We start from the raw sequence: 23,308 nt of genomic DNA, 5'->3' as shown, positions 1-23,308 counted from the left end.
GCAACGAACAGACAAAGCCTCTTTGTTTCTCTTCCTCCTCTTGGTTACAAAGGTAAAGCCCCCCTTGTCTCTACTTCTTTCTGCACTTCGAAAAATGTTCTCAAAACTTCTGACTTTGGTCACTTGGTTTATTATCTCCTTTTGTGGCTCATTGTAAAATATTTGTCTGATAATACTTCAGTGAAACATCTGAGTAAATTTTATTATTCTCTGGAGAGAATATAAGTTCAAGTTGCTGTGATTATTTCAGTATCTATATATTTGTTAAAAGGTGCACTTCATTGTTTCTGTTATATTTCCATTTGATGTGAGAGTCACACACAAGGCTGCTACTTGCTGTCCATTGCCGATTTTACTTGAATAAAGTGACTTGCTCAGACATTTCAAAGGCCAGTTAAGAGTCAACCACATTGCTGTGGGTCTGAGTCACATGTAGACCATGCAAGACTGGCAGATTTCCTTCCCTAAAGTACATTAGTGAACAGTATGGAATTTAACAACAGCAGAAAATGGCTACATAATCATGTCAAATTAGCTTTTAATTCCAGATTATATTCAAATTTCAAATTCCACTTTTTGTGATTGTGGGAATTGAACTCACGTCCTGGGCAACTGGATTACTCACTCAAAAAAAACTAGCATTTCATCATGCCTCTTGAAAACTGATGCAGAATTTCAAGGACAAGAGCTTTGGAATCAATTCTGTTTGATATGATTCAGATTAACTGGTAAGTGTTTCAGAAAGAAATACTTGCATTCATACAGCTTAGCATTTAAAAACATATATTTCAAAATACTTCACACACTGAACTAGCATTCGGTGGTATGTTAAAAAAAATCATGGGATTATGGGTGTCTTTGGCTGGGCCAGCGTTTATTACCTATTCCTTATATTCATGAAGAAAGTGAAGTGCTTTCTTGAACCACGTGGTGCTTGGGTAGAGGGACACAAAGTGCTGTTTAGAAGGGACTGCTCGGAGTTTGACCAAGTGACAGAGAAGGAATGATTTTATAGAAAGATGATAGAATGACCATATAGTCAGGAAAGTGTGTACCTTGGAGGGAAACTTGCACACGTAGAGAAGCCATGCATTATTGCTCCAGGTGATCAATGTTGCATGCTTTCAAAGTGTTGACGGAGGAGCCTTGGTGAGTTACTGAAGAATATTTTGTAGATGGCACACAGTACTGGTATTGTGCATCAGAAATGGAGGAAGTAAGCATTAATAGTGGCGGATGAAGTGCCAGTGAAGTGTTGTGCATTGTACTGAGTGCTTTTCAGCTTCTCAAGTGTTTTTGCAGCTGCACCCATCCAGGTAAATGAAGAGTACCCCATTACACAGCTGACATGTGCCTTGCAGATGGTGGTGAGGCTTTGAAAGATAGGTGGTAAGCTAGTCAACAAAGAATCCTTAGCCTCTGCCTTGTTTATACAGCCATAATACTTTCATGGATGGTCCAGTTCTGTTTCTCGCCAAAGGTAATTCCACAGGAAGTAGGTTGATGAGGATTCAGCAATACTAACATCATTGAATGTTAAGGAATGATGATCATATTCTCTGCTATTGAAAATGATCATTGCCTGGAATTTGCTTGGCATGAATGTTCCTTATCAATTATCAGCAAGTCCGGATATTGTCCAGTAAATGGATTCGAGTGCTCTGGTATCTAATGTCATTGAATCATGAGTGAGCATTCCCACATCTGATCTGATGATAGAGAGAGCATTCATGAAGGAGATAGAGATGGCTGGGACTAGGGAAATCTCTAAGGGACTCATGGGATGATGTCCTGAGGTGGAAGTGAATGACCTCCAAAACCACAATCATCTTCCTTTATGCTACATGTTAATGTACTACATTTTGGTGGCACAATGGCTCAGTGGTTAGTGCTGCTGCCTCACAGGGACCCAGATTCGATTGCAGCCTCAGGCATCTGTCTGTGTGGAGTTTGCACATTCTCCTCTTGTCTGCGTGGGTTTCTTCCGGGTGTTCGGTTTCCTCCCACTTCCAAAGATGTGCAGGTTAGGTGAATTGTCCATGCTAAATTGCCCATAGTGTTCAGAGATGTGTAGGTTAGGTGCAATGGTCAGGGATAAATGTAGAGTAATAGGAAAATGGGTTTGGATGGGATACTCTTTGGAGGGTCCGTCTGGACTTGCTGAGCCGAAGGGCCTGTTTCCACACTGTAGGGATTCTAATCTTCTAATCTAATCTACTTGACATCAATCAGTGGAGTGTTTTCCCTCTTATTCCCACTGACTCCAGCTTAGCTAGAACCCGTTGGTAGCACAGTCAGACAAACGTTTCATTCCTGCCCAGAGCAGTAACTCTCACCTTACGTCTGGAGTTCAGCTCTAGTCCATGTTTAGAACAAGGCTGTTTTGAGGTCAGAACCCAATCTGAGTGCCAGTGAGCACATTGTTGCTGAGAGATGTTGCTTGATAACACTATTGATGACAGTTTATTAATTTTGCTGATGATCGAGGGCAGGCAATTAGTTAGTTTAGATTTGTCCTGTTTTTTCTGTACAGGACATACCTGGGTGAGTTTCCATATTGTCAGACAGATGTCCTTGTAGTAGCTGTTCTGGAACAGCTTGGCAAGGACCATTTTTAGATCTGGAGACCAAGTTTCAGTACTATTGCCAGAATGTTATTTGAGTACATAACCTTTGCAATATCCAATGCCTTCAATTATTTCTTGATATCATGCGGAATTGAATTAGTTAAAGACCAACACTGTGTTGCTGGTGACCTCAGGAGATCCAGATATTTCATCATGCAATAGTTTCCTACAACTGCAACGTAATGATTGACAATTAATTGTTTGATTCTTTTTTACATTGAGGGAAGAGTGTTTCCTAGTACCATGGGAAAAAAAGCACCATTGGATCTTTAATATCCACCTGAACTAGCAGACACAAACTCAGTTCAAAATCTGTTAAGAAACAAACAGCTAAGAGCAGGAGTAGTCTATTTGGTCCTACAAGCCTGCTCTAAATTAATGGTTCACCAAGGAGGCAAAACTTCTTGATTCATTTCGACTCTTGATCCAAAGCAATTGTCAACTCCACTTTCCTGCAATTTCACTATAAAATCTGACTAACTTTGCCTTGAGTATACTTTACATCCCTGCCTCTCAGACTCACAACCCTCAGAGAAAAAAATCCCTCCTCATTTGTATCTTAAATGTGCAGCCTCTTATTCTGAGATTATGTCCTCTGGTCGATGACTCTCCTGTAAGGATCTTCACTGTCAAGTCCCCTAAGGATCTTGTATGTTTTAAAAACATCACTTCTCATTCCTCTAAACTCCAGTACAAACATACCCAGCCAACTCAACTTCTCCTCATAAGACAATCCCTTCATACCTGGGATCAGCCTAGTGAACCTTATCTGGACCACACAAGAAAAACTAGGAGTAGGAATAGGCAAATCAGCCCCTTGAATCTGCATCATTATTTAATATGATCATGGTTGATCTCACCTTGGCAATTCCACTTCCCTGCCTGCTCCTTTAAAATCCTTAAATCTACCACCCCTTAGCCTAAAACTATGACTTCTCATTCTAGTTGCCCCACAAGGGGAAAACACTCACTCTGAATCTAGTTAAAAATCACATAACACCAGGTTATAGTCCAACAGGTTTGTTTGGAAGCACTAGCTTTCAGAACACTGCTTCTTCATCAGGTGGTTGTGGAGCAGGACCATTCGACACAGAATTTATAGAAAAAGGTTTACTTTGCTAAATATTGCTAAATCTACTTTGTCAATCCTTTTTAGCATCTGGAATATCTAAGATCACCTTTCATTCTTCTAAATTCTAGAGAGTATAAGAGCTCAATCTCTCCTCATAAAGACAAACCCCTCACCTCTGGAATTAATCTAGTGAACCTTTGCTGAACAGCCTCCAACATAACAATATCACTCCTTGTGTAAAGCCTCCAGATGCAGTCACACCAAGGCCTTATACAATTGCAACTTTTGTTCCCAACTTTTATACTCTGTTTCTTTAGCAATAAATGCCAAAAGTTGATCTCCTTACTACCTACTATACCAGCATGCTAGCTTTCTGAGCTTCCCAGGCACCCAAATCCCTCTGCACCAAAGCACTCTGAATTTTCTTTCCATTTAGATAATAAGTTGTCTTTTTTTGTCTTCTGACCAAAGTGGATAACCTCACACTGAACCACATTAAACTATACCTGCCAATGTTTAGCCCATTCACCTGATCTATATATATCCATTTGTAAATTTCTTATTTCTACATTGCAACTTACTTAGTCACATATTTTAGCACCATCTGCAAATTTGGCTATAATACATTGGAAATAGTTGGGCCCAAGGACTGAACCCTATGACACTCCACTAATCACAGCTTGCCAACCATTTATCTCAACTCTGTTTTCAGTTGGTTAGTCATTCCTATATTCTGGATTAGTGATGCTGGAAGAGCACAGCAGTTCAGGCAGCATCCGAGGAGCAGTAAAATCGACGTTTCAGGCAAAAGCCCTTCATCAGGAGAGATAAGCCCACCCCCACCCTCCTCTAGCTTATCTCTTCAGATTTCAGGCTCTCTGTCTTTATTCCTGATGAAGGGCTTTTGCCCGAAATGTCGATTTTACTGCTCCTTGATGCTGCCTGAACTGCTGTTCTCTTCCAGCACCACAAACCCAGAATCTGGTTTCCAGCATCTGCAGTCATTGTTTTTACCTCAAGCTTATCTCTTCAGATTTCAGGCTCTCTGTCTTTATTCCCGAAATGTTGATTTTACTGCTCCTTGATGCTGCCTGAACTGCTGTGCTCTTCCAGCACCACGAACCCAGAATCTGGTTTCCAGCATCTGCAGTCATTGTTTTTACCTCATCATTCCTTTATCCAAACTAATACATATTACTAACCCCATGTGATCCTACTTTGTTTGTTAAGCTTTTGTGTGGCATCTTATCAAATGCCTTTTGGAGATTCAGACATACCACATCTACAAGACCCTCATTATCCACTTTGCTTATTACATCTTGGAAGAAGTCTTGCAAATTAGTCAAACACTATTTACCCTTCATAAAACCATGCTGACTCTGATGGATTGTGTTTGGACTTTCCAAATGTTCTTTTACTACTTGCATTTTTGTCTTGGACAGCCTCCAATATCTTTCCTTAGATAAGGAGTCCAAATGCAGAAGGACCTCCCAATTCATCTGTGCTGTAGTTTTCTATAGGCTTCACTGAAATAATATTATGTAACAAGCAAAGTGGATATTAAACTCTCCTATACTTCCTACCAAGGTGCAAAACCTCTTTTCTCATATCATAGTCTACCTGCTAACATTTTGATCACTTGCTTAAACTGTCAATATCCCTCTGCAGACTCTGTGTCACCCTCATCAATTCCTTTCTCACTATGTTTGTAGCCTGGTTATAAAATATTTACTTTTCCCATTTAAGTTATTAAGATATATTCTAAATAAATATATAATAAATAATTGTGACTCCAGCATTAAACCTTGTGGCACTCCACTAGTTTCAGGAAATGCTCCCCTTATCCAGACTCTATCTTCTATTAGTTAGCCAATCCTCTATCCATGCTAATGTACTACCTCCCAATACAGTAACTAATCTAATGTGGGGCACCTTATCAAACAACTTCCAAAAATCCAAATGTATTACATCCACTGCTTCTCCTTTACCTATCCTGCCTGTTAACTCCTCAAAAAATGCTAATAAATTTGTCAGGATGACTTCCTCTCATGAAGGCCTGGTGTATGTATTTATAAACTTCTGCTGTTACAACCTGTATAATAGACTACTCCAGAAACATTTAGATAGACATATAAACAGTCAGAGCATATAAGGATACAGACCATGTACAAGCAGATCAGATTAGTTTAGAATGGCACCATGGTCGGTACAGAATCTGTTCTACATTTTAGTTTTAGATGATCTACTGAATATTATTCAGGCAAATCAACATGAAGAGCATAAATGGAAGATAATACTTTTTTATTCTTGCATGGGATTTGGACATCACTGGCAAGGCCAACATTTGAGCCATTTCTGATTTGATGCCCATCTCCCGAACTGAGGAACTTACTAGACCATTTCAGAAGCCACTCAAGAGTAAACTATCATTGATAGCTTCGTGATCACCATTACTGCGACAAGGTTTATGTACCAGATTTATTAAGTGGTATTCCACTAGCAGCTGTGGTAGGATTTGAACATTGTCCCCAAAGAATGGGCCTTTGAATTATTAGTCCAGTGACATGACCATTATATCATCAATTTCCCCAAATTGGAGAATTAGGGTGGATAGCTGGAAGCAGCTCACAAAAGAATTATTTGTATATATACTCAGCCTTGAATCCTAGCAACAAATAAAACAATAAAGATTTACTAATGTTGCATTCTGATCCTTACAAGCCATTTTACATATAATGCATCTGTTCTTCTATTAGCCGACGCAAACCCTGAGAAAATGGCCATTTTCACCAATCTACCATCGAGGTTGCATCAGAGAGAAGAGAAAAACTGGAGAAATTTCAATTCCGGTCCCCAGCAAACAAATCAAATTTCGCACATACATCAAGTGCAGAAAGATCTAACAATTTTACTTAAAGTTCTTGGGTATCTGTTTCTCTCTGATATTTTGAGACTTGTGCCTTAACTTGGCTTTTACTGAGGCTTTACAGTAGCTTCAAATTCACTGGTGAGTGGCTAAGCCAATCATATGAAGAACATCCAGCTTTAAACTGAATTGTTCCTCAACGGTAAGGCCAAAATCAAACATTCGAACTCCTAACCCTTGTCCAGTAATTATTGTTGCTGGCATGGGCACATTTGTTTGAACACCAAGAGGACAAATCAAAGACAGCTGCAATACTCCACAGTCATCTTTTTAAAAAATACAACCAGGGGTCACTGGCAACTCCAGCACCTATGGTCCGTCTCTAGTTTCCCTCAAACCGAGAGGCTTGCTCCGCTATTTCAGAGGACAGTTAAGCACATTGCCTTCAGTCTTGAGTCACATTTAGAACAGACCAGTTTAGGGATAGCAGATTGTCTCCCAAAAAGACATTAGTGAAGCAGATAGATTTTCACCGTCACAATTACAAGACAAGCTTTACATTAAAGATTTTGTTAAGACGGCTGTTGCAATGCGATATGAAACAATTTCCTTAAAGCTCTACTTGGGCCTTTGAATTACGAGTTCAGTGACCTTACCACTTGGCCACCATCTCTTCTTTAAATTATTTATGATATTCATACATGAATAATGCTCATTTCAATACTCATTTGTGGATGTCTAGCATCAGGGAAACTTATAGCAATAGAGAGTCAATGAGTTCAGAAGAGTGGGGTGTATCATTGGTAAGAAGAAAAACGCCTTTTGCTATGTAATGTAATTATATGTGAGCTAACGGAAATTGACTGCTATTTTGACTGCCATAAATATATTAGGAATACACTAAATGACAGGATAGAACATTCAAAAATGCCCAATGTTACGCATAAACCAATCACATTTTATAGACCCATTTTAAAAAGCAGCTCATTAATGGGGCTAGGTTCCGAGGTTGTGTGGACTTTCTCTTTAATAAAATTACTGCTGGTTTCAATCTTTCTTGAAGTGCAATGAAATACCATGACTGACCAGCTGAAAGCAAACAATAAATTAAATTAAATTTTAAAATCTCAGTAAGGAAAATAAAAATTGATGGAACTATTTATTTCAATTGGTTCTGTCGATTTTGACAAAGAACATAGAGATATGTGGCATGAATGTGTTTTGCGCATTTTATAGGCAAATGAGTTTGACTAGAACACATTTTACAACATGCTTATTTATATTATATATTAACTGTTATTTCAATCACTGCGTATACATATCTACATTTTTGCATACATTTGCTATGGTGGTGCTCAAAGTGAATAAGGAAATAATTGTTAAATAATCACAGCAATTCTACTGCCATGAAGGTCAATGCCCAGGCTATGATTTACTGTGAACAAATAAACCAAATTTCATTTTTATTAAGTAGTAATGTGGGATTATTTTACGGATGCCTTGGGGATTACATTCCACAAGTTCATTCAGTGTTCTGCAGAACTAAAGGAGCAGCCTTCATTTTCTTTATAATATATTTATCTGTATTTTTAATCTCATCACGCTTACTAATTTTTAAAGGTCAGCTCATGCAACACAAAATGCAGTAGCTGGAAATAACTATCAAACAGTGTTGCAATATTACAAGGCAATTTGGAGGATCTTCAAGGGGGAAGCAATTCATGCTTCAGCAGCAAAAGAGAAAATAGGGTTTAAGTGAATCAGCCGACAAGTTAATAAGGACCTAACCGTATCAAATTAGTAAGGTTCTTTTTGTACTTGCTCATGAAATGTAGGCATTGCTGACAAGGCCAGTAATTATTACCCATTGCTAAAGGAAGTTAAGAGTTAAACACATTGCAAATTTGCTTCTCTTAATGACATTAGTGGACAGGATGAGTTTTTAAGACAATCGATAGCAGTCTACATTACAGCAATTTGACTTCTCAGTTCAATTAATTTCACCATCTGCCATGGTGGGGTTCAAATTTATGATCCCAGATAATTAATCTGGATATAATGCTCTTTAGAGGATCAGTGTGGACTCAATGGGCTGAATGGCCTGCTTCCATACTGCAGGGATTCTATTCCATTCTAATCATTAACTATTGAGAAAAAAAGTGACCTTATAGCTTAAATGTTTGATGTCAAAGTTCAACTCATTTACTTCCAGCTAAAATTAATGAGGAAAGGCACCCTATTTTGCTCTGTGTCTTCGACAATATTTATACTTTCTTACAAATCAGAACATAGTCAGGTACTAGAGATATGCGGTTTGTTGTAAAAAAAAATTAACCCATTAAAGACATGCAAATTTGGGCCAGGTATGGCACTCAGCTCAAAGTACTTCAACATCTACATTTCCATTTAAAAATGTGGATATTGTTCTTTACATGTATAGATTTGTAAACCCGAATGTGCCACTTCAGAATTCTTACAGAAACTATGTTCACTTTTAGACAGTGGGAATATTCCAGTGTATCATACTTATTCTAAATTTTAACCCAATTATAATAACATTTATTGATTGTTTTCATTGCAATGCCAAAATATTACACTATGGTATTTGGTTTCAATAAAGTTACAGAGCATGATATTCATGACAAAATATATGCAGACAAGTTGCAATCTTCAGACACTCATCCCATCATGATCTCATTACCTGTGATCTATGTTTCACATTCATTTTCTGAGGCAGCTGAAGAAGCCATACATAAAAGACTGGGTCCACGTTGACTGCAATTCCCTGCACACAGGCCAAAAGAACAGCACCTAGAAGGAAATAAAAGCATCATTGTTTAATAAAATTACTAACTAGCCATCACAGTCAGTGGGTTAGCTTTGTTAACTTGAAATCACATCAATTCTAAACTAGGCCACAGTGAAAGACGGACATTTTACCTGAATTCCAGTCCTCTAATATTAATTTGAACTATTCATAATTGGACAACCTGTAAGCTGACCTGGGCTTAACATTTCTTTTTCTGGACTTAGTTTGCAAAAATTGACCATTTTTAGAGACCCTTTACAAACAAGTAGTTTGGAGGGATATGGACTGGGTGCTAGCAAATGGAACTAGATTGGGTAGGGATACCTGGTCAGCATGAACGATTTGGACCAAAGGGTCTGTTTCTGTGCTGTACAACTCTATGACTCTCAGTAGATTCTGCTTATCTGACAAAAGCAGAAAGCCATCTTATGCTTCCAGTGATAATCTCAGGACACTCATAAAACAGAATAATGATTAGCAACCAGTCACCAAGAAATGACTGGTTTGAAGCACCTTAATTACACTTTCAATTCACCAATCAGTGGCGAATAAAGGCTGCATTTTATTAATTTCTCCTAATTTCATGAACCTTTTTTTGAGAAGTTTTGTTAAAACAGACAATGGGAAAGCCCTGATCAAGCACCTCCAAAATCTTATCAGTAGCACTATCCTTGAAACTCAAGTTATCAAAAATAAGAGCTTGTTCATGCACAAGATAAAGTAAACGCACAAACACATTTCATTCTTTTCAAGTGAGAGGCAATGTATACACATGCACAGAACCAAAGAAATCTTAAATCCAACCAAATCAAATTGTTGACAAGTCAAATGATCATATTATTAGAAAATTCAATTTCAAAATGCTTAAATAAGGGGGTGGGGTGGCAAGAGTCAATTCTAAATTGGGCGTAAATGGTTTCAAGAGCCATGTTTTTAAGTTCCTGTGTCCTGTGGAAGTCTCTGATGGCAAAGGCAGCAATGCAAGAATCAGCCAGACACAGACGCTGCACCACCTTAGTCTGGGGTTTCCTGGCGAGCAAGGAACAGATCCTGGGCTTACCTTACCAACCTGAGCTCACAGGCTACACTGGGGCTCCAGGCCTGCAGCTAGGCCTGACTACCTGGAGGAGAAAGGTGGTCTCACCCTGGCGTGTTGGTCTTCATGTGTCATTCTTCCGTTGTGGCAGTCTTGTCCTAGATTGACAGTCTTGTCCTAGGGTGGAGGTTCCATCCACATGTAGAGATCTTTGTCTTTGGCTTCCAGGTATTCCAGCAGCCCAGGAGGCTGTCTCATCCAGGAGTGGCTGCCCCGGCACGGCATGGTGGTTTTCTTTGGCAGAGGCTTCCAGCCTAGTATCCAGCTCACCTGCATGGGGGTCTCGATCCAGCTGCATCTTCACGCTATTCCATCATTCTTTAATCAGCTTTCCCTAAACCCAGAAGCTGTTAACTGAACTTTACTTTTTATTGTTACGTACAACTTCTGTCATTCAAGTAGAAGCAATGATGGAGCAAATTATAAAACTTTTCACTGTATTTTTCATGTAAAAGTACACGTGACTATATTCTAAAAAGTGTGCCTCAGACCAGGATTGATATTCATTTAAACAAGGATAGTTTTCAGGGCAGTGATCACAGATTTCTGTCAACACAAAACTGGAAGTTTTTTGATACAAGGAAGTAAGAGTTTGCCAATTTGTCAGCTGGGTTTTGCATATCCAATTTGAAATCTGTCCTGTACTTTTGACAAGATAAATTTTGTGTCTTTTGTTCATTACTTAAATAGTCCTTCACCGTAGACTGAACTATTCAGCTTGAATATACTCAATTAAATTTATTATTAATTTCATCTTCTTGTCTTGTCTGATAGCATTGCTATTGAATTTGAAATATCTAAACCAGGGCTCTCCAAAGTGGGGATTGGAGCCCCAAGAGAGATCATGAGGTGAGATTTTGGAATCACGATTTCCGAGGCTGTGCTCTCATATTGACTTACTCCATGCTCCCTCCGATCAAGGGATCGAAACAACTTTCAAACCTCAGAATAAAGTCCCATTGCGAAAAGTTTATGAAGCACTAATCTGAGCTAAACCATTTCAAGCATTACATCAAGAATTTTAATTTGGCAGGCTAAACCAATTAAACTAATCTAAATTATCTAAATACCATTTCAAAACTGACAAATTCAAATAAATGCCTCTTGCATTTAAACTCACCTTGGGAAGAACATTAAAATTCGTCAATAGTAAGACTTGTTTTAATCATTGAGAGCAAATGCCGGTACATGTGCAAATACAACTTCACAGGAATCTCTCCTGAGCGTAAGAATTAAAAGGATATTGGCTGGCTTCAATTCAGTAGTGTGGTCATAAATGCAATAAATGTCTCCTGGAGTCAATATGGGGGCCAAATTATATTAATCGGCAGAAGCCAAAAATGGATCTACCTCCAAATTTCCTGAAATTCTCTACTCACCCAGGCAACATATGGCCAAATCAACGCTAAAGAATAATAAGGAAAATATGCAAATATCGACAAGAATATACCTAATAAAATGTGTTCAATTGACCATGACTTCCAGCAAGCAATGTGTTATTTAAACAGAATCCCACTCCTGTCAGCAAGAACCATTCCAGTGAATGAATGTGAGAAATACTCTGCAGTGCTGCAAGACTTGTGAAGTATTGTGAGGAATTATTCACTTCAAATTACACGTTTGCAAAAAATGCTTCTGGCATTACTAAATTTAAGACAAGATGTTTTTTATCCTTGTACATTCATTTCTATGTCTCGTGATAGAAAATGAACAACAGAGCTTCATTTTTCTTTTCAAAAATACAATATGAGGGGCTTGAATTGAGCAGACAGGGAGCACCCATTTCCACTAGCAGAGAGACCTATTGTCACCAAGTCACTGATTTATGGTGACTGGAGAAGAATTGGAAGGGATATGAGGAAAAACCTATTCACCCAGAAGAGGCTAGTACCTGGAATTCACTGCCCTATTTGGTGGTTGAGGCCAAAGCTCTCAACTTACTTAAAGTACAGATCCAGTTTCCTTTTAAGTGTTATAACCTGCAAGGCTACATACCAGGTGCAGGGAAACGGGGTTAGAATGGGCCGCTGGTTTATTCATACATGGGATCAAAGGAATGATACAGCACAAAAGGGGGCATACAGAAGTTGTTCCTCTAATCCTTCTGCCACTGAGCTTGATTCTATGACTTCTGGTTTTTGAACACTCAACTAAAGGAAATATATTCTTCTTGCATACTCTATTTCTACCCTGTTCCAAGGAATGCAATCCCAACCTCTCAAATCTCTACAATTCTCCAGCCCAGGCAACATTCTAATAAAGTTTCTTTACACTCTCTCCAGAGCAATTACATTCTTCCTGTAATGTGGTGACCAGAACTGCTCACAATACTCCAATTGTGGCCTCATCAGTCTCTTGTACAGTTTCATCATCATTTTCCTACTTTTGCTTTCTATACCTCCAACAATGATGGAGAGCATTTCATATGCCTTCTTTATAACCTTACTTACCTGTAATGCTACCTGTAGGGATCTGTGCATTTGCACACCAAGATCTCTCACTTCATCTACCCTTCTCAGTATATTCTTGCTTGTTTTGCATTGCCTTTTACTGTTTGACCTGCCTGAATGCATTATCTCACACATGTGCCATGTGCCTGCCCACTCCACCAAACCATCTCTATGATTTTGGAGCTTACAGCTACCCATGACACAGTCAATGCTTGTATCATTTGCAAATGGACATCTCCTGCTCCACAACATCACGAGCTGACAGAAAAAGAAAATGGTGACATTTTGAGCTGGCATGTACACCACAACTACCAGTAGTTACAGCCATTGGTAACAGGCACTGACAGCGAAAACAAATCAATGTCATTTGACAGCTTGCATGGGATACCTGTGACAGAGCCTTCACAGCCATAAGCAAAGGTAAAACAAAGTCCACCTCATCACCATTGAACAGATTTAATGTTGCATGTCCGTCGTCTCTCATACCAACAACATTTCAGTTCAGCATTAACATTCTATCCTTTCAACTGTGGATCATTCATAGCACTTTTGTCTCGGCCAATATTTAATCACTCAACCAACATCATAAAAAACGATTTACTGATCATCAATATATCATTGTTTTGGAGAACTGGTCTGACCCACACATAACTCCAGGCTAAAGTAATGTAGTTGACACTTAACTGGCCTCTGAAATGGCCTAGCAAGCAACTCAGTTAAAGATTAACTCGGGAAGGGCAATAGCCCACCCAGCCAGTGATGTCCAACTCCTATGAATGAATAAAGTAAAATGGCTGCCATGTTTCCAACATTATGACAGCAATTATTCTTGGAAAAGTAGTTCACAGACTCTGAGTGTTCTTAAGGATGCTAAGCTGTTGAGAAAGCTGCATAAATACAAGTTTCTCATTCTTCCTGTTGGGTTTTAGAGTGGAATATGTTTGGGAAAGAGGATGGGTACACACATGGTCAGCTTAAATGATCCACTTACGTGTGAACGATACTTGTAATAAATTCCCTAATGTTTTACTTTTACTGTACTTTCATGAATGAAATAAAAGTGACCAGCTATGAGCAGATGTAATAATTTTCTAATAATTCACATTCAAACTGTATGCCACTGTCAAAAGCATTGTCAAAATGGCCTTTTAAGAAAAAAAACTCAAAACTAAGGTATCAGAAATCAATCTAAACCGTGACTATTTTCAGCACAGCACTTAGCAATTATGCTATCAAAATGATCTCATAAAAATAAAGAATTTGAACAGGTGTTTGGGCAGATTCACATACAGGATGGGTCCAATTTGAAATAAGCCCAGCCCAGATGATGAAAATTTAGCAGTTCAATTAAAAAATTAACTTGTAACTGTTCTTTGAGGGCCCAAGATCTGTACCAAAGGTTCTAGAAACAGTACAGAAATACTGACTTCTTTGTGCGAGGGAGTCCAGGCTATTAGCACTGGATATTAGGTTGACTCACAATAAATCTGCTGTAAATCACAGAGGGGGAAAATATCTCGCTCTGCTTAATTTTAGTTCAGGCTCAGCCAGGAAAAAAGTGTGCATTGTTACTCAGCTCATTGCCAAAGTGGCTCAGTGATCCACATTCCACACAGGCTTTAGCAATTAGCTGTCCCAGGATACCGCAATCATTTTTAGTTGCATCCCCAGTATAAGAATGAAAGCTGAAGCAAAAATTGCAGATCTCAATTGAAGGGTATTAAGAAAAACATGTGCAGTTACTAGTGGTTTTAGAATATTTTCAACAAGCCAATACCATTTCCTTGTAAAGCTGCAACTTCTCAGGGACAGAATGTCCTACATTTTATCTTCCCTCAAACAGTGAAACAGACATAAAAAAGGCAAGTGATTCAAAGTTCAGACAGGAAAATCTTATTCTTTACTTCTTATTTATCAAGACAAAAGCCTTGACTATCTTTGATCCATATTCAAGAAAACATAATTAATCTAACAACTTCAGCGATCCTAAGCTATCAAATAAAAGGGACACAGCTGGAACAAGATGCATGTTGTTGGAAATGGTACTTGCCAATGCAGCACCTAAGAAAGCAAATGTTATTCACAAAGATTTTTAAAAATGAGTTTATTTATGGTGATATCCCCAATAGACATGTAAGTAAACAATCCTATCTTTGAAGCAAATATTAGAACGCAATAGCATGCTCTCTGAAAATAACTTGACCCCACTTATCCACCTATTAAACAATGCTTAACATCTCAGAATTGTTATTGCACTGGAGGAGGCCATTCAGCCCATTGTGTCTGCATCAGTTCTGCAAATGAGTATCATAAATTATGGCATTCTCCTACTTTACCCTACAACACGGCGCCCCTTCACATTGTTCTTATTTAAATAATCATGTAATGCCTTCTTGAATGCCTCGATTAAACCTGCCTCCAGCACACTTCCAGGCAGTGCATTCCAGAACCAAACCATTTGCTGCTTAAAGAGTTTTGTTTTGTCACATCTTATTTACATTATTACAAATTACTGAAAATCTGTACTCCCTAGTTCTTGATTCTTTTATAAGCATTAATAGGTTCTCCATGGGCTTCATGATTTTGAATACTCGAACTGAATCTCCTCGCAGCCTTATCCAAAGAAATAATATGAACACCTCCAAATTATCTTAATAACTGAGATTTATCATCTCTGGAACCAATTTCTTATCTTGAACCAACAATCATCTCTGCAGCAACAGTGAACAAGTAGGTGAAAGAAAAAAATCAGATGCTAACTGAAAAAAAATTCTTAGTTTGGCCTAAATGATGAATTTTATCTTATTTGTCTGTTGAAAATTAACATATGTGGATGGATTAATTTTAAAACATTTTTAGAAGGCTATTTTGTCAAACCTGTTTCCTCGTCTTAACACTCTCATTAATTGGAAAAATGCATGCAGTTTTGGTCGCCACACTACCAAAGAGTGTGGAGGCTTTGGAGAGGGTACAGAAAAGGTTAAGCAGGATGTTGCCTGGTTTGGAGGGTATGATCTATGAGGAGAAATTGGACATACAAGAACTTGAACGTCAGAGGTTGAGGGGCTGCCTGATAGAGATTTACAAAATTATGAGACATGGATAGAATGGATACTTGGAGCCTTTTTCCCAAGGTGCAAATGGCAATTATTAGGGTATGTAGATTTAAAGTAAAAGAGAAGAAGTTTAAAGGAGATGTGACAGACAAGTTATTTTACACAGAGGTTGGTAAGAGCCTGGAATACACTGCCAGAGGAGGTGATAGAAGCTGATAAAATAGCTCTAAAGACTGTAATCAGATCAGCCAGGTGGAGCTCATAGAATACAAGTTCCCTGATTGGACCAGATTAACAGCCCCAATTAGGGAGCCCTGGTCGACAGACAAGCATATGAGTGTTAGACATTCCGTTCAATCTGAGAGCTGGCCCGAAGGGAGCTCGGAGGAGAACGTGAGGTCTGCAGATGCTGGAGATCAGAGCTGAAAATGTGTTGCGGGAACAGCGCAGGTCAGACAGCATCCAGGGAACAGGAGAATCGACGTTTCGAGCATAAGCCCTTCTTCAGGAATCCTGAAGAAGGGCTTATGCCCGAAACGTCGATTCTCCTGTTCCCTGGATGCTGTCTGACCTGCTGCGCTGTTCCAGCAACAAATTTTTAGCTCCGAAGGGAGCTAGATCAGTGCTAAGAACTCTCCATGCGTAAATAACTGGGTGTTGGGATACTGGCCTCTGTGGAGTTATTTCAACTGTAATGTTTAAGAGGTATCTTGACATATACATGAACAGGCATTGAATAGATGGATATGGACTGTGTGGAGGCAAAAGATTTTCAGTTTTGAAGGTGTTGTGTTTCGGCACAGGCTTGGTGGGCTGAAGGGCCTGTTCCTGTGCTGTACTATTCTGTGTCCTCTCATATTTTCACAGAAGAGTAAAGACAATAGTGAGTAAAAGTACATCACAATATCCTATTCATAGTTTTCACCTTTAAAGCTTCCTATTCTTGGTAATTGGTAGATTACTAGACAACACTAATAATACCAATAAATTGGAAAATGGTCATTCCTGATGATAGATGCAGTCACACAGTAAGAACAGCATGGAACCCATCCTCAGTTTTCATCTGCAAACTCACACAGAAAAGCAGAAGCTAGCAGACATATGGAAGCATTCAAGTAACTCTTGACAAACATCATACTCCACATTGACGGAGATGGAGTGTGCTGTTAATTCATTTTTACCTCACTGTAATGTGTCTGTCAAAATGCCCATAATTTGCCCAATATAGGAAGACAAACCACAAGTCTAATTTGGTGACATTATAATTTGTCCATTATGGATTAGCTTATGCAGAGAAAATAAGGCTACTTGAGTCTATCTGTGCTGCCGTGTTCTAATGTAAACAATGCCAGCAGCTACCAGGTTAAATCAAGCATCAGTCTCAATTATTAGGCATCTAGATAAAATAATTTGGAAAACAATCATTTTGGGGAATGAAAAATGGTAAAATGTTAAGTGCTTCACATGTGCTACTATGTAGGAATTTTGCTTCACATTCCTCAGGCATATGTTTTAGAATGTGTTTTATTGTCAAAGTCAAAGATAAAAATTGAGCAAAGAAGATGGAATGAAGGTGATGAGGAGAAAAGAGCACAGTTGAAGGTAAATAATTTATAGAGAGGTAATTTTCAACTCAGAAGAATGGCAAAGTGGTGATATTCAGTTGCAGAAACAAGGGTATTAGGCATTTATGTAATTGGCTCAATAACATGAACCAAACCAGTCAGGGAACTTCACATGTGCTACAATCCAGGATGTGTCTTAACAAGTCCAATATCTGCTAGGGCCTTCTAAGACAATGTGTCATAGTGGTCAACACTGTGTTAAGCATTGCCTGTTCGCTTCGTGGCTCAGGAGCTCCACTCTAAAATTGTTGTCTCTGCTATATTTGTTGCAAAGAAACACAGTGGGCTGGATAGGTGCACAACTTGCTGATCTCAGTTTTCTGCAACTTCTTTTCTCAGCCAGCTGAGCTCTCGGTTTCTGCTCATCTCTTTCAAAGCCATTTTCAAACAATCATCTTCCAGCCATCTGTGACTGTCTTCCAGATGTTACTGTCAATGTCTATTATCTTCATCTTCTCACCTGCAAACATCAAAGGCTGAGGGGTGACCTTATAGAGGTTTATAAAATCATGAGGGGCATGGATAGGGTAAATAGCGTGGGAGAGTCCAAAATTAGAGAGTATTGATTTAGGGTGAGGGGGGAAAGATTTAAAAGGGACCTAAGGGGCAACCTTTTCACGCAGAGGGTGGTGCATGTGTGGAATGAGCTGCCAGAGGAAGTGGTGGAGGCTGGTACAATTGCAACATTTAAAAGGCATCTGGATGAGTACATGAATACAAATGATTTAGAGGGATATGTGCCAAATGCTCGCAAATTGGACTAAATTTATTTAAGATTTTTGGCTGGCATGGACAAGTTGGACTGACAGGTCTGTTTCAGAGTTGTATATCTCTATAATTCTAAGTTGCCATGGAAAGAGATGATCACATTGATCAGCTTCGGTACAGAGTCGTTTTTCCCCAGCAGCATATGTGCAGCACATTTGCTTACATATGAGACAACGTATAAAGGAATGAGACTTGAAAAATTCAGGCGAGTCCTAGGGACTTACTAGATTTGTCAACATTGGTGTCCAGCAGCTTTATGGAATACAAAGACCAAACTGCCCATTGGTTCCATTCAAAACATTACATCCCAATCTTTCACTATATTCACACTGCTATTTTGCTTCTCCAACCTTGTACACAGACCCATTTGTAGCCTGATACCCACTAGCCAGTTCCATTCTTTAATTCTCTTCCTTAAAGAATTTAGTGATTACTTCCACTTGCTTGAAATTTATAGACAGGAAACTAGAGTTTTATGATATGCTATTTCCAAATACTCAACCCTATCACTTTACTTGAAGTGAAAGGATTAAAATTCTCAACTCAAGTTTTCTCTGGAGTGTCGGTTGCCGAGGGGTGACCTTATAGAGGTTTATAAAATCAGGAGGGGCATGGATAGGGTAAAGAGACAAGGTCTTTTCCCTGGGTTGGGGGAGTACAGAACTAGAGGATATAGGTTTAGGATGAGAGGGGAAAGATTTAAAAGGGACCTAACGGACAACGTTTTCATGCAGAGGGTGGTGTGTGTATGGAATGAGCTGCCAGAGGAAGTGGTGGAGGCTGGTACAATTACAACATTTAAAAGGCATCTGGATGGGTATATGAATAGAAAGGGTTTAGAGGAATATGGGCCAAGTGCTGGCAAATGGAACTAAATTAATTTAGGATATCTGATCGGCATGGATGAGTTGATCGAAGGGGCTGTTTCCATGCTGTACATCTCTATGACTAAGTTCTGAAATAGCTTGTGTCTAAATGCAGAATAAGAACTTGGGATATTAAATGAGAATTAACATTCATATCACATAAGAAGAATTCAAATTTCAGTTTGCTTCAAATCAAAGAGTAAATCAAAGACCTTCACAAACCATCAAAAAAACAGGCGAGCTCCTTCCACCCTTTCAATGCCATCTGAGGTACGGACTGCAGCCTGGAAAATTGTGCAAATGCACAGATGCATGTGGTTGGAAGTACCATGCAACTTTCTGGGATAAAATCAGCCTTGAAGCTGAAACCTTAACTTCTGAGATCAGGTTCCAGTTAGGGTTAGGGTTAGGATTGAAGTATAAAGTTAGAAGTGGCATTAAAAGACATAAAAGATAATCAGCAAATTCATGCAACTCTGAAATAAAGTGTTTCTTTTATATAGTAATTGGAAACTGACTTCTGAGCTACAAACGGAAATAGACAAGGCTAACCCCAATCTGCAATGCTCAAGGGCCAACCATTTATCTATATTTAGCAATAAATGAATGTCAGAAATTCATTTCAAGCATCCAATTGAAGAAGGCAATGATAGTTTATTGGCTCAGAGAAACAGGACTCTATATTTAGGTGGGAAAAATTGTATCTATATGATACAATTCTTATTCAAACAAACCTCACCACTTCCTAACGGCAGCATGAGGTATCAGCTGGTAAAATAATACAGGTAGAGTACCTCAAACCCAGCATTCAAAACAGGTCACGTTCAAAAACTGACTTTTTAAATCACCTTCCACGTGTCAACTTTAACATAGTAAAATTCATTTTTTTAAAAACCTGGACATTTCAGCTCAGTGCTGCATTGATGCAATGTAGATCTGGACGAGTTACTGGCTTTACTACTTCACACGTTGCCCCATGCTCCAAACAATCCTTGATCCCATTCAACCCGGTTTCACCTAAATTGCTCACTGCACGAATCATCTCACCTGAAATCCAAAAAATACAAGGCAAAAAAGGGCCATAAACAGGCCATTCAGACCTGCCATTCAATGAGATCATGGATGATCTGACAACCCTCAACTCCATTTTCCTGCCTCTTCCCCATAACCCTTGATTTCCTCACTGATTATGTATAAGCAAGACTGAGATAGACAGACTTTTAATTACCCAACCTCAATGACCCTCTGTGGTGAAGAATTATATAGATTCACTACCCTCAGAAAAGAAATTTCTCCTCATCTGTCTTAAATATGCAATCCCTTACTTTGAGATTATGCCCTGTGGTCCTAGATATTCCCAGAAGGAGACACAACTTTTGCATCTATCCTATCATGTCTCCTAAGTTAAATGCTCCTAAATTCCAAAGAGTAGAGACCCAAACTACTCAATCTCTCCTCATAAAAGAGTTCCTCCACACCAAGATCAGCCTTCTCTAGACTACCTCCGATGGCAATACATCTTTCCTTAGATAAGGTGCTCACGTGTCATGTGTGATGGTTCCATGTGTCATATTGCTTGCCCTTCAGCTTCAATTATGGGCATGGATTGTGCAGTTTTAATCACGGTGAAATCATCAGTACTAGATAGCAAGAGTCTGCACTTGTAATGCTAAAATATGTAGGACCAGAAGATGTTGCCAGTTATTCACGACTCCCTCCTGCACAGGGAGCTTTTGAAGTCCTTGCAGATAGCAATCTTTGAAATCAGTTAAACTGACTTGAGCTTCTCCATTTATGCTGCAATATCTCTACAAAGAAAACTTTCTATTATGTCAAACGTTCAACAGCTCTGAAGTAAAACATTAAATATAAAAGTTAATGGTATTTTCTCTTCTTTCTTTTCTCACGTGCATGTACCTACGCATATAGCTTTCTTTAGAAGTGTGACTGATAATTACATTTCATTTCCTAACTTGCTGTCTAAGAATTCTTCAATGTGATTGACTACTTTGACTGCTCAGTAACATCATTGTTGCTGGATCCTTGGAGCTCCCCTACATTTTGAGGTAGAATGAAAAAGGGAGGAGATGCACCTTCAAGGGCAGATTTGAGATTAGCAGCAGTTTGGTACTGATTGCAAACCTTTAACAATGCTTGTAAACCTGTGGAGAAGTTTGTGAAGCTGAAAACAGAACTAAATGGTCAGAGGTAGGTGGGAAGTTAATATAATGTCTTTTTGCACCTTCACCCTTATGGAGAGGCTTCCAGATATTGTCTTTGAGCCCAAAGGTAGCAATGCGAGTAGCCACCATTTAGTGACACCATCATTCCTGCCAGATTGAAGAGAGAGTGATTACTCCATCAGTCATGCCCAAGGACTGCTGTTGCCATAAATGGCTGGGATTTAATTTACAAAAGAATCTGTTTGTTGGTAATCACTTTCAATAAACTCCAGAAATAGCCTGTTTTTGCTTTGTTGTTTGCTAAGTAAATAAACTTAGTTTACTTTGCTGTTTGGCTGCAAGTCCAATTCACAGGTTGTCATAATTTGAAGAGTATGACTAGAGGTTAGAAGTGTATGGAAACTGCATCAACTTATATAATGGATTATCTTAGAGAGAAGATCTTTTCACAAGGCATAAAAGTAAGTATCAAATATTGTGTCCAGATATTGGAGATTTTTTTTAAAGAAAAGGCTTCTCTCCAGTAAAAGTTCCGCAGAAACATTTACACCAAAGAACTTCTCTGTTAAAAGTGAAGCATAAAGTTGATTAGAATGCTTGGCAGCTGGATTTAGAATTCAAAAGGTGTTTGTAGAAAAATGTTTGCTTTTTTCAAGTCTCGTGAAAATTAACCAGCATTCAAATTCAACAGTGTTTCGTTAAATTCATTTGTGGGATGTGCGTGTCGCTGGTTGGCCAGCATTTTCTGCCCAATGTTGTCCTTGGATACAACTGAATATCTTGCTTGGCCATTTCAGAAAGCAGTTAAGGCTCAACCATATTTATGTGGATCTGGATTCACACGCAGACCAGCAATTCCCATCCCCAAAAGACATTAGTGAACCAGATGGGTCTCTGGATGAGAAGTGGCAGATGGAGTTTCATTCAGATAAATGCGAGGTGCTGCATTTTGGGAAAGCAAATCTTAGCAGGACTTATACACTTCATGGTAAGAGCCGAGGGAGAGTGGCTGAACGAAGAGACCTTGGAGTGCAGGTTCATTGCTCCTTGAAAGTGGAATCGCAGGTAGATAGGATAGTGAAGAAGGCGTTTGGTATGCATTCCTTTATTGGTCAGAGTATTGAGTACTCTGGGTTGGGAGGTCATGTCGCGGTTGTACAGGACAATGGTTCGGCCACTATTAGAATATTGCGTGCAATTCTGGTCTCCTTCCTATCAGAAAGATGTTGTGAAACTTGAAAGGGTTCAGAAAAGATTTACAAGGATTTTGCCAGGGTTGGAGGATCTGAGCTACAGGGAGAGGCTAAACAAGCTGGGGCTATTTTCCCTGGCGCATCGGAGGCTGAGGGCTGACCTTATAGTGGTTTACAAAATTATGAGGGGCATGATAGGATAAATAGGCAAAGTCTTTTCCCTGGGGTCGGGGAGTCCAGAACTAGAGGGCATAGGTTTAGGGTGAGAGGGGAAAGATATAAAAGAGACCTAAGGGGCAACTTTTTCACGCAGAGGGTGGTATGTGTATGGAATGTGCTGCCAGAGGAAATGGTGGAGGCTGGTACAATTGCAACATTTAAGAGGCATTTGGATGGGTATATGAATAGGAAGGGTTTGGAGGGATATGGGCCGGGTGCTGGCAGGTGGGACTAGATTGGGTTGGGATATCTGGTCGGCATGGACGGGTTGGACCGAAGGGTCTGTTTCCATAAGACCATAAGACATAGGAGCGGAAGTAAGGCCATTCGGCCCATCGAGTCCACTCCGCCATTCAATCATGGCTGATGGGCATTTCAACTCCACTTACCCGCATTCTCCCCGTAGCCCTTAATTCCTTGTGACATCCATGCTGTACATCTCTATGACTCTATGGATTACTCACTCAAGACAATACCA

General features: G+C 39.2%; 1 protein-coding gene across 7 annotated transcripts in view; it reads right to left on the bottom strand.

Moving 5' to 3' along the window:
* LOC122548836 (vacuolar protein sorting-associated protein 13B-like) overlaps positions 1-23,308 on the bottom strand; it is a 968,370-nt gene that overhangs the window by 481,041 nt on the left and 464,021 nt on the right. For all 7 annotated transcript variants that reach the window (XM_043687672.1, XM_043687667.1, XM_043687669.1 and 4 more), the window contains one exon: positions 9,267-9,376. In XM_043687672.1, coding sequence (XP_043543607.1) covers positions 9,267-9,376 — 110 coding nt within the window. The remainder of the gene's footprint in view (positions 1-9,266; positions 9,377-23,308) is intronic.

Source organism: Chiloscyllium plagiosum, chromosome 4 (assembly GCF_004010195.1).
Source record: "Chiloscyllium plagiosum isolate BGI_BamShark_2017 chromosome 4, ASM401019v2, whole genome shotgun sequence".
Classification (NCBI taxonomy): domain Eukaryota; kingdom Metazoa; phylum Chordata; class Chondrichthyes; order Orectolobiformes; family Hemiscylliidae; genus Chiloscyllium; species Chiloscyllium plagiosum.
Note: the sequence above shows the minus strand (reverse complement) of the source record. Positions and strands in the feature narration are given on the sequence as shown.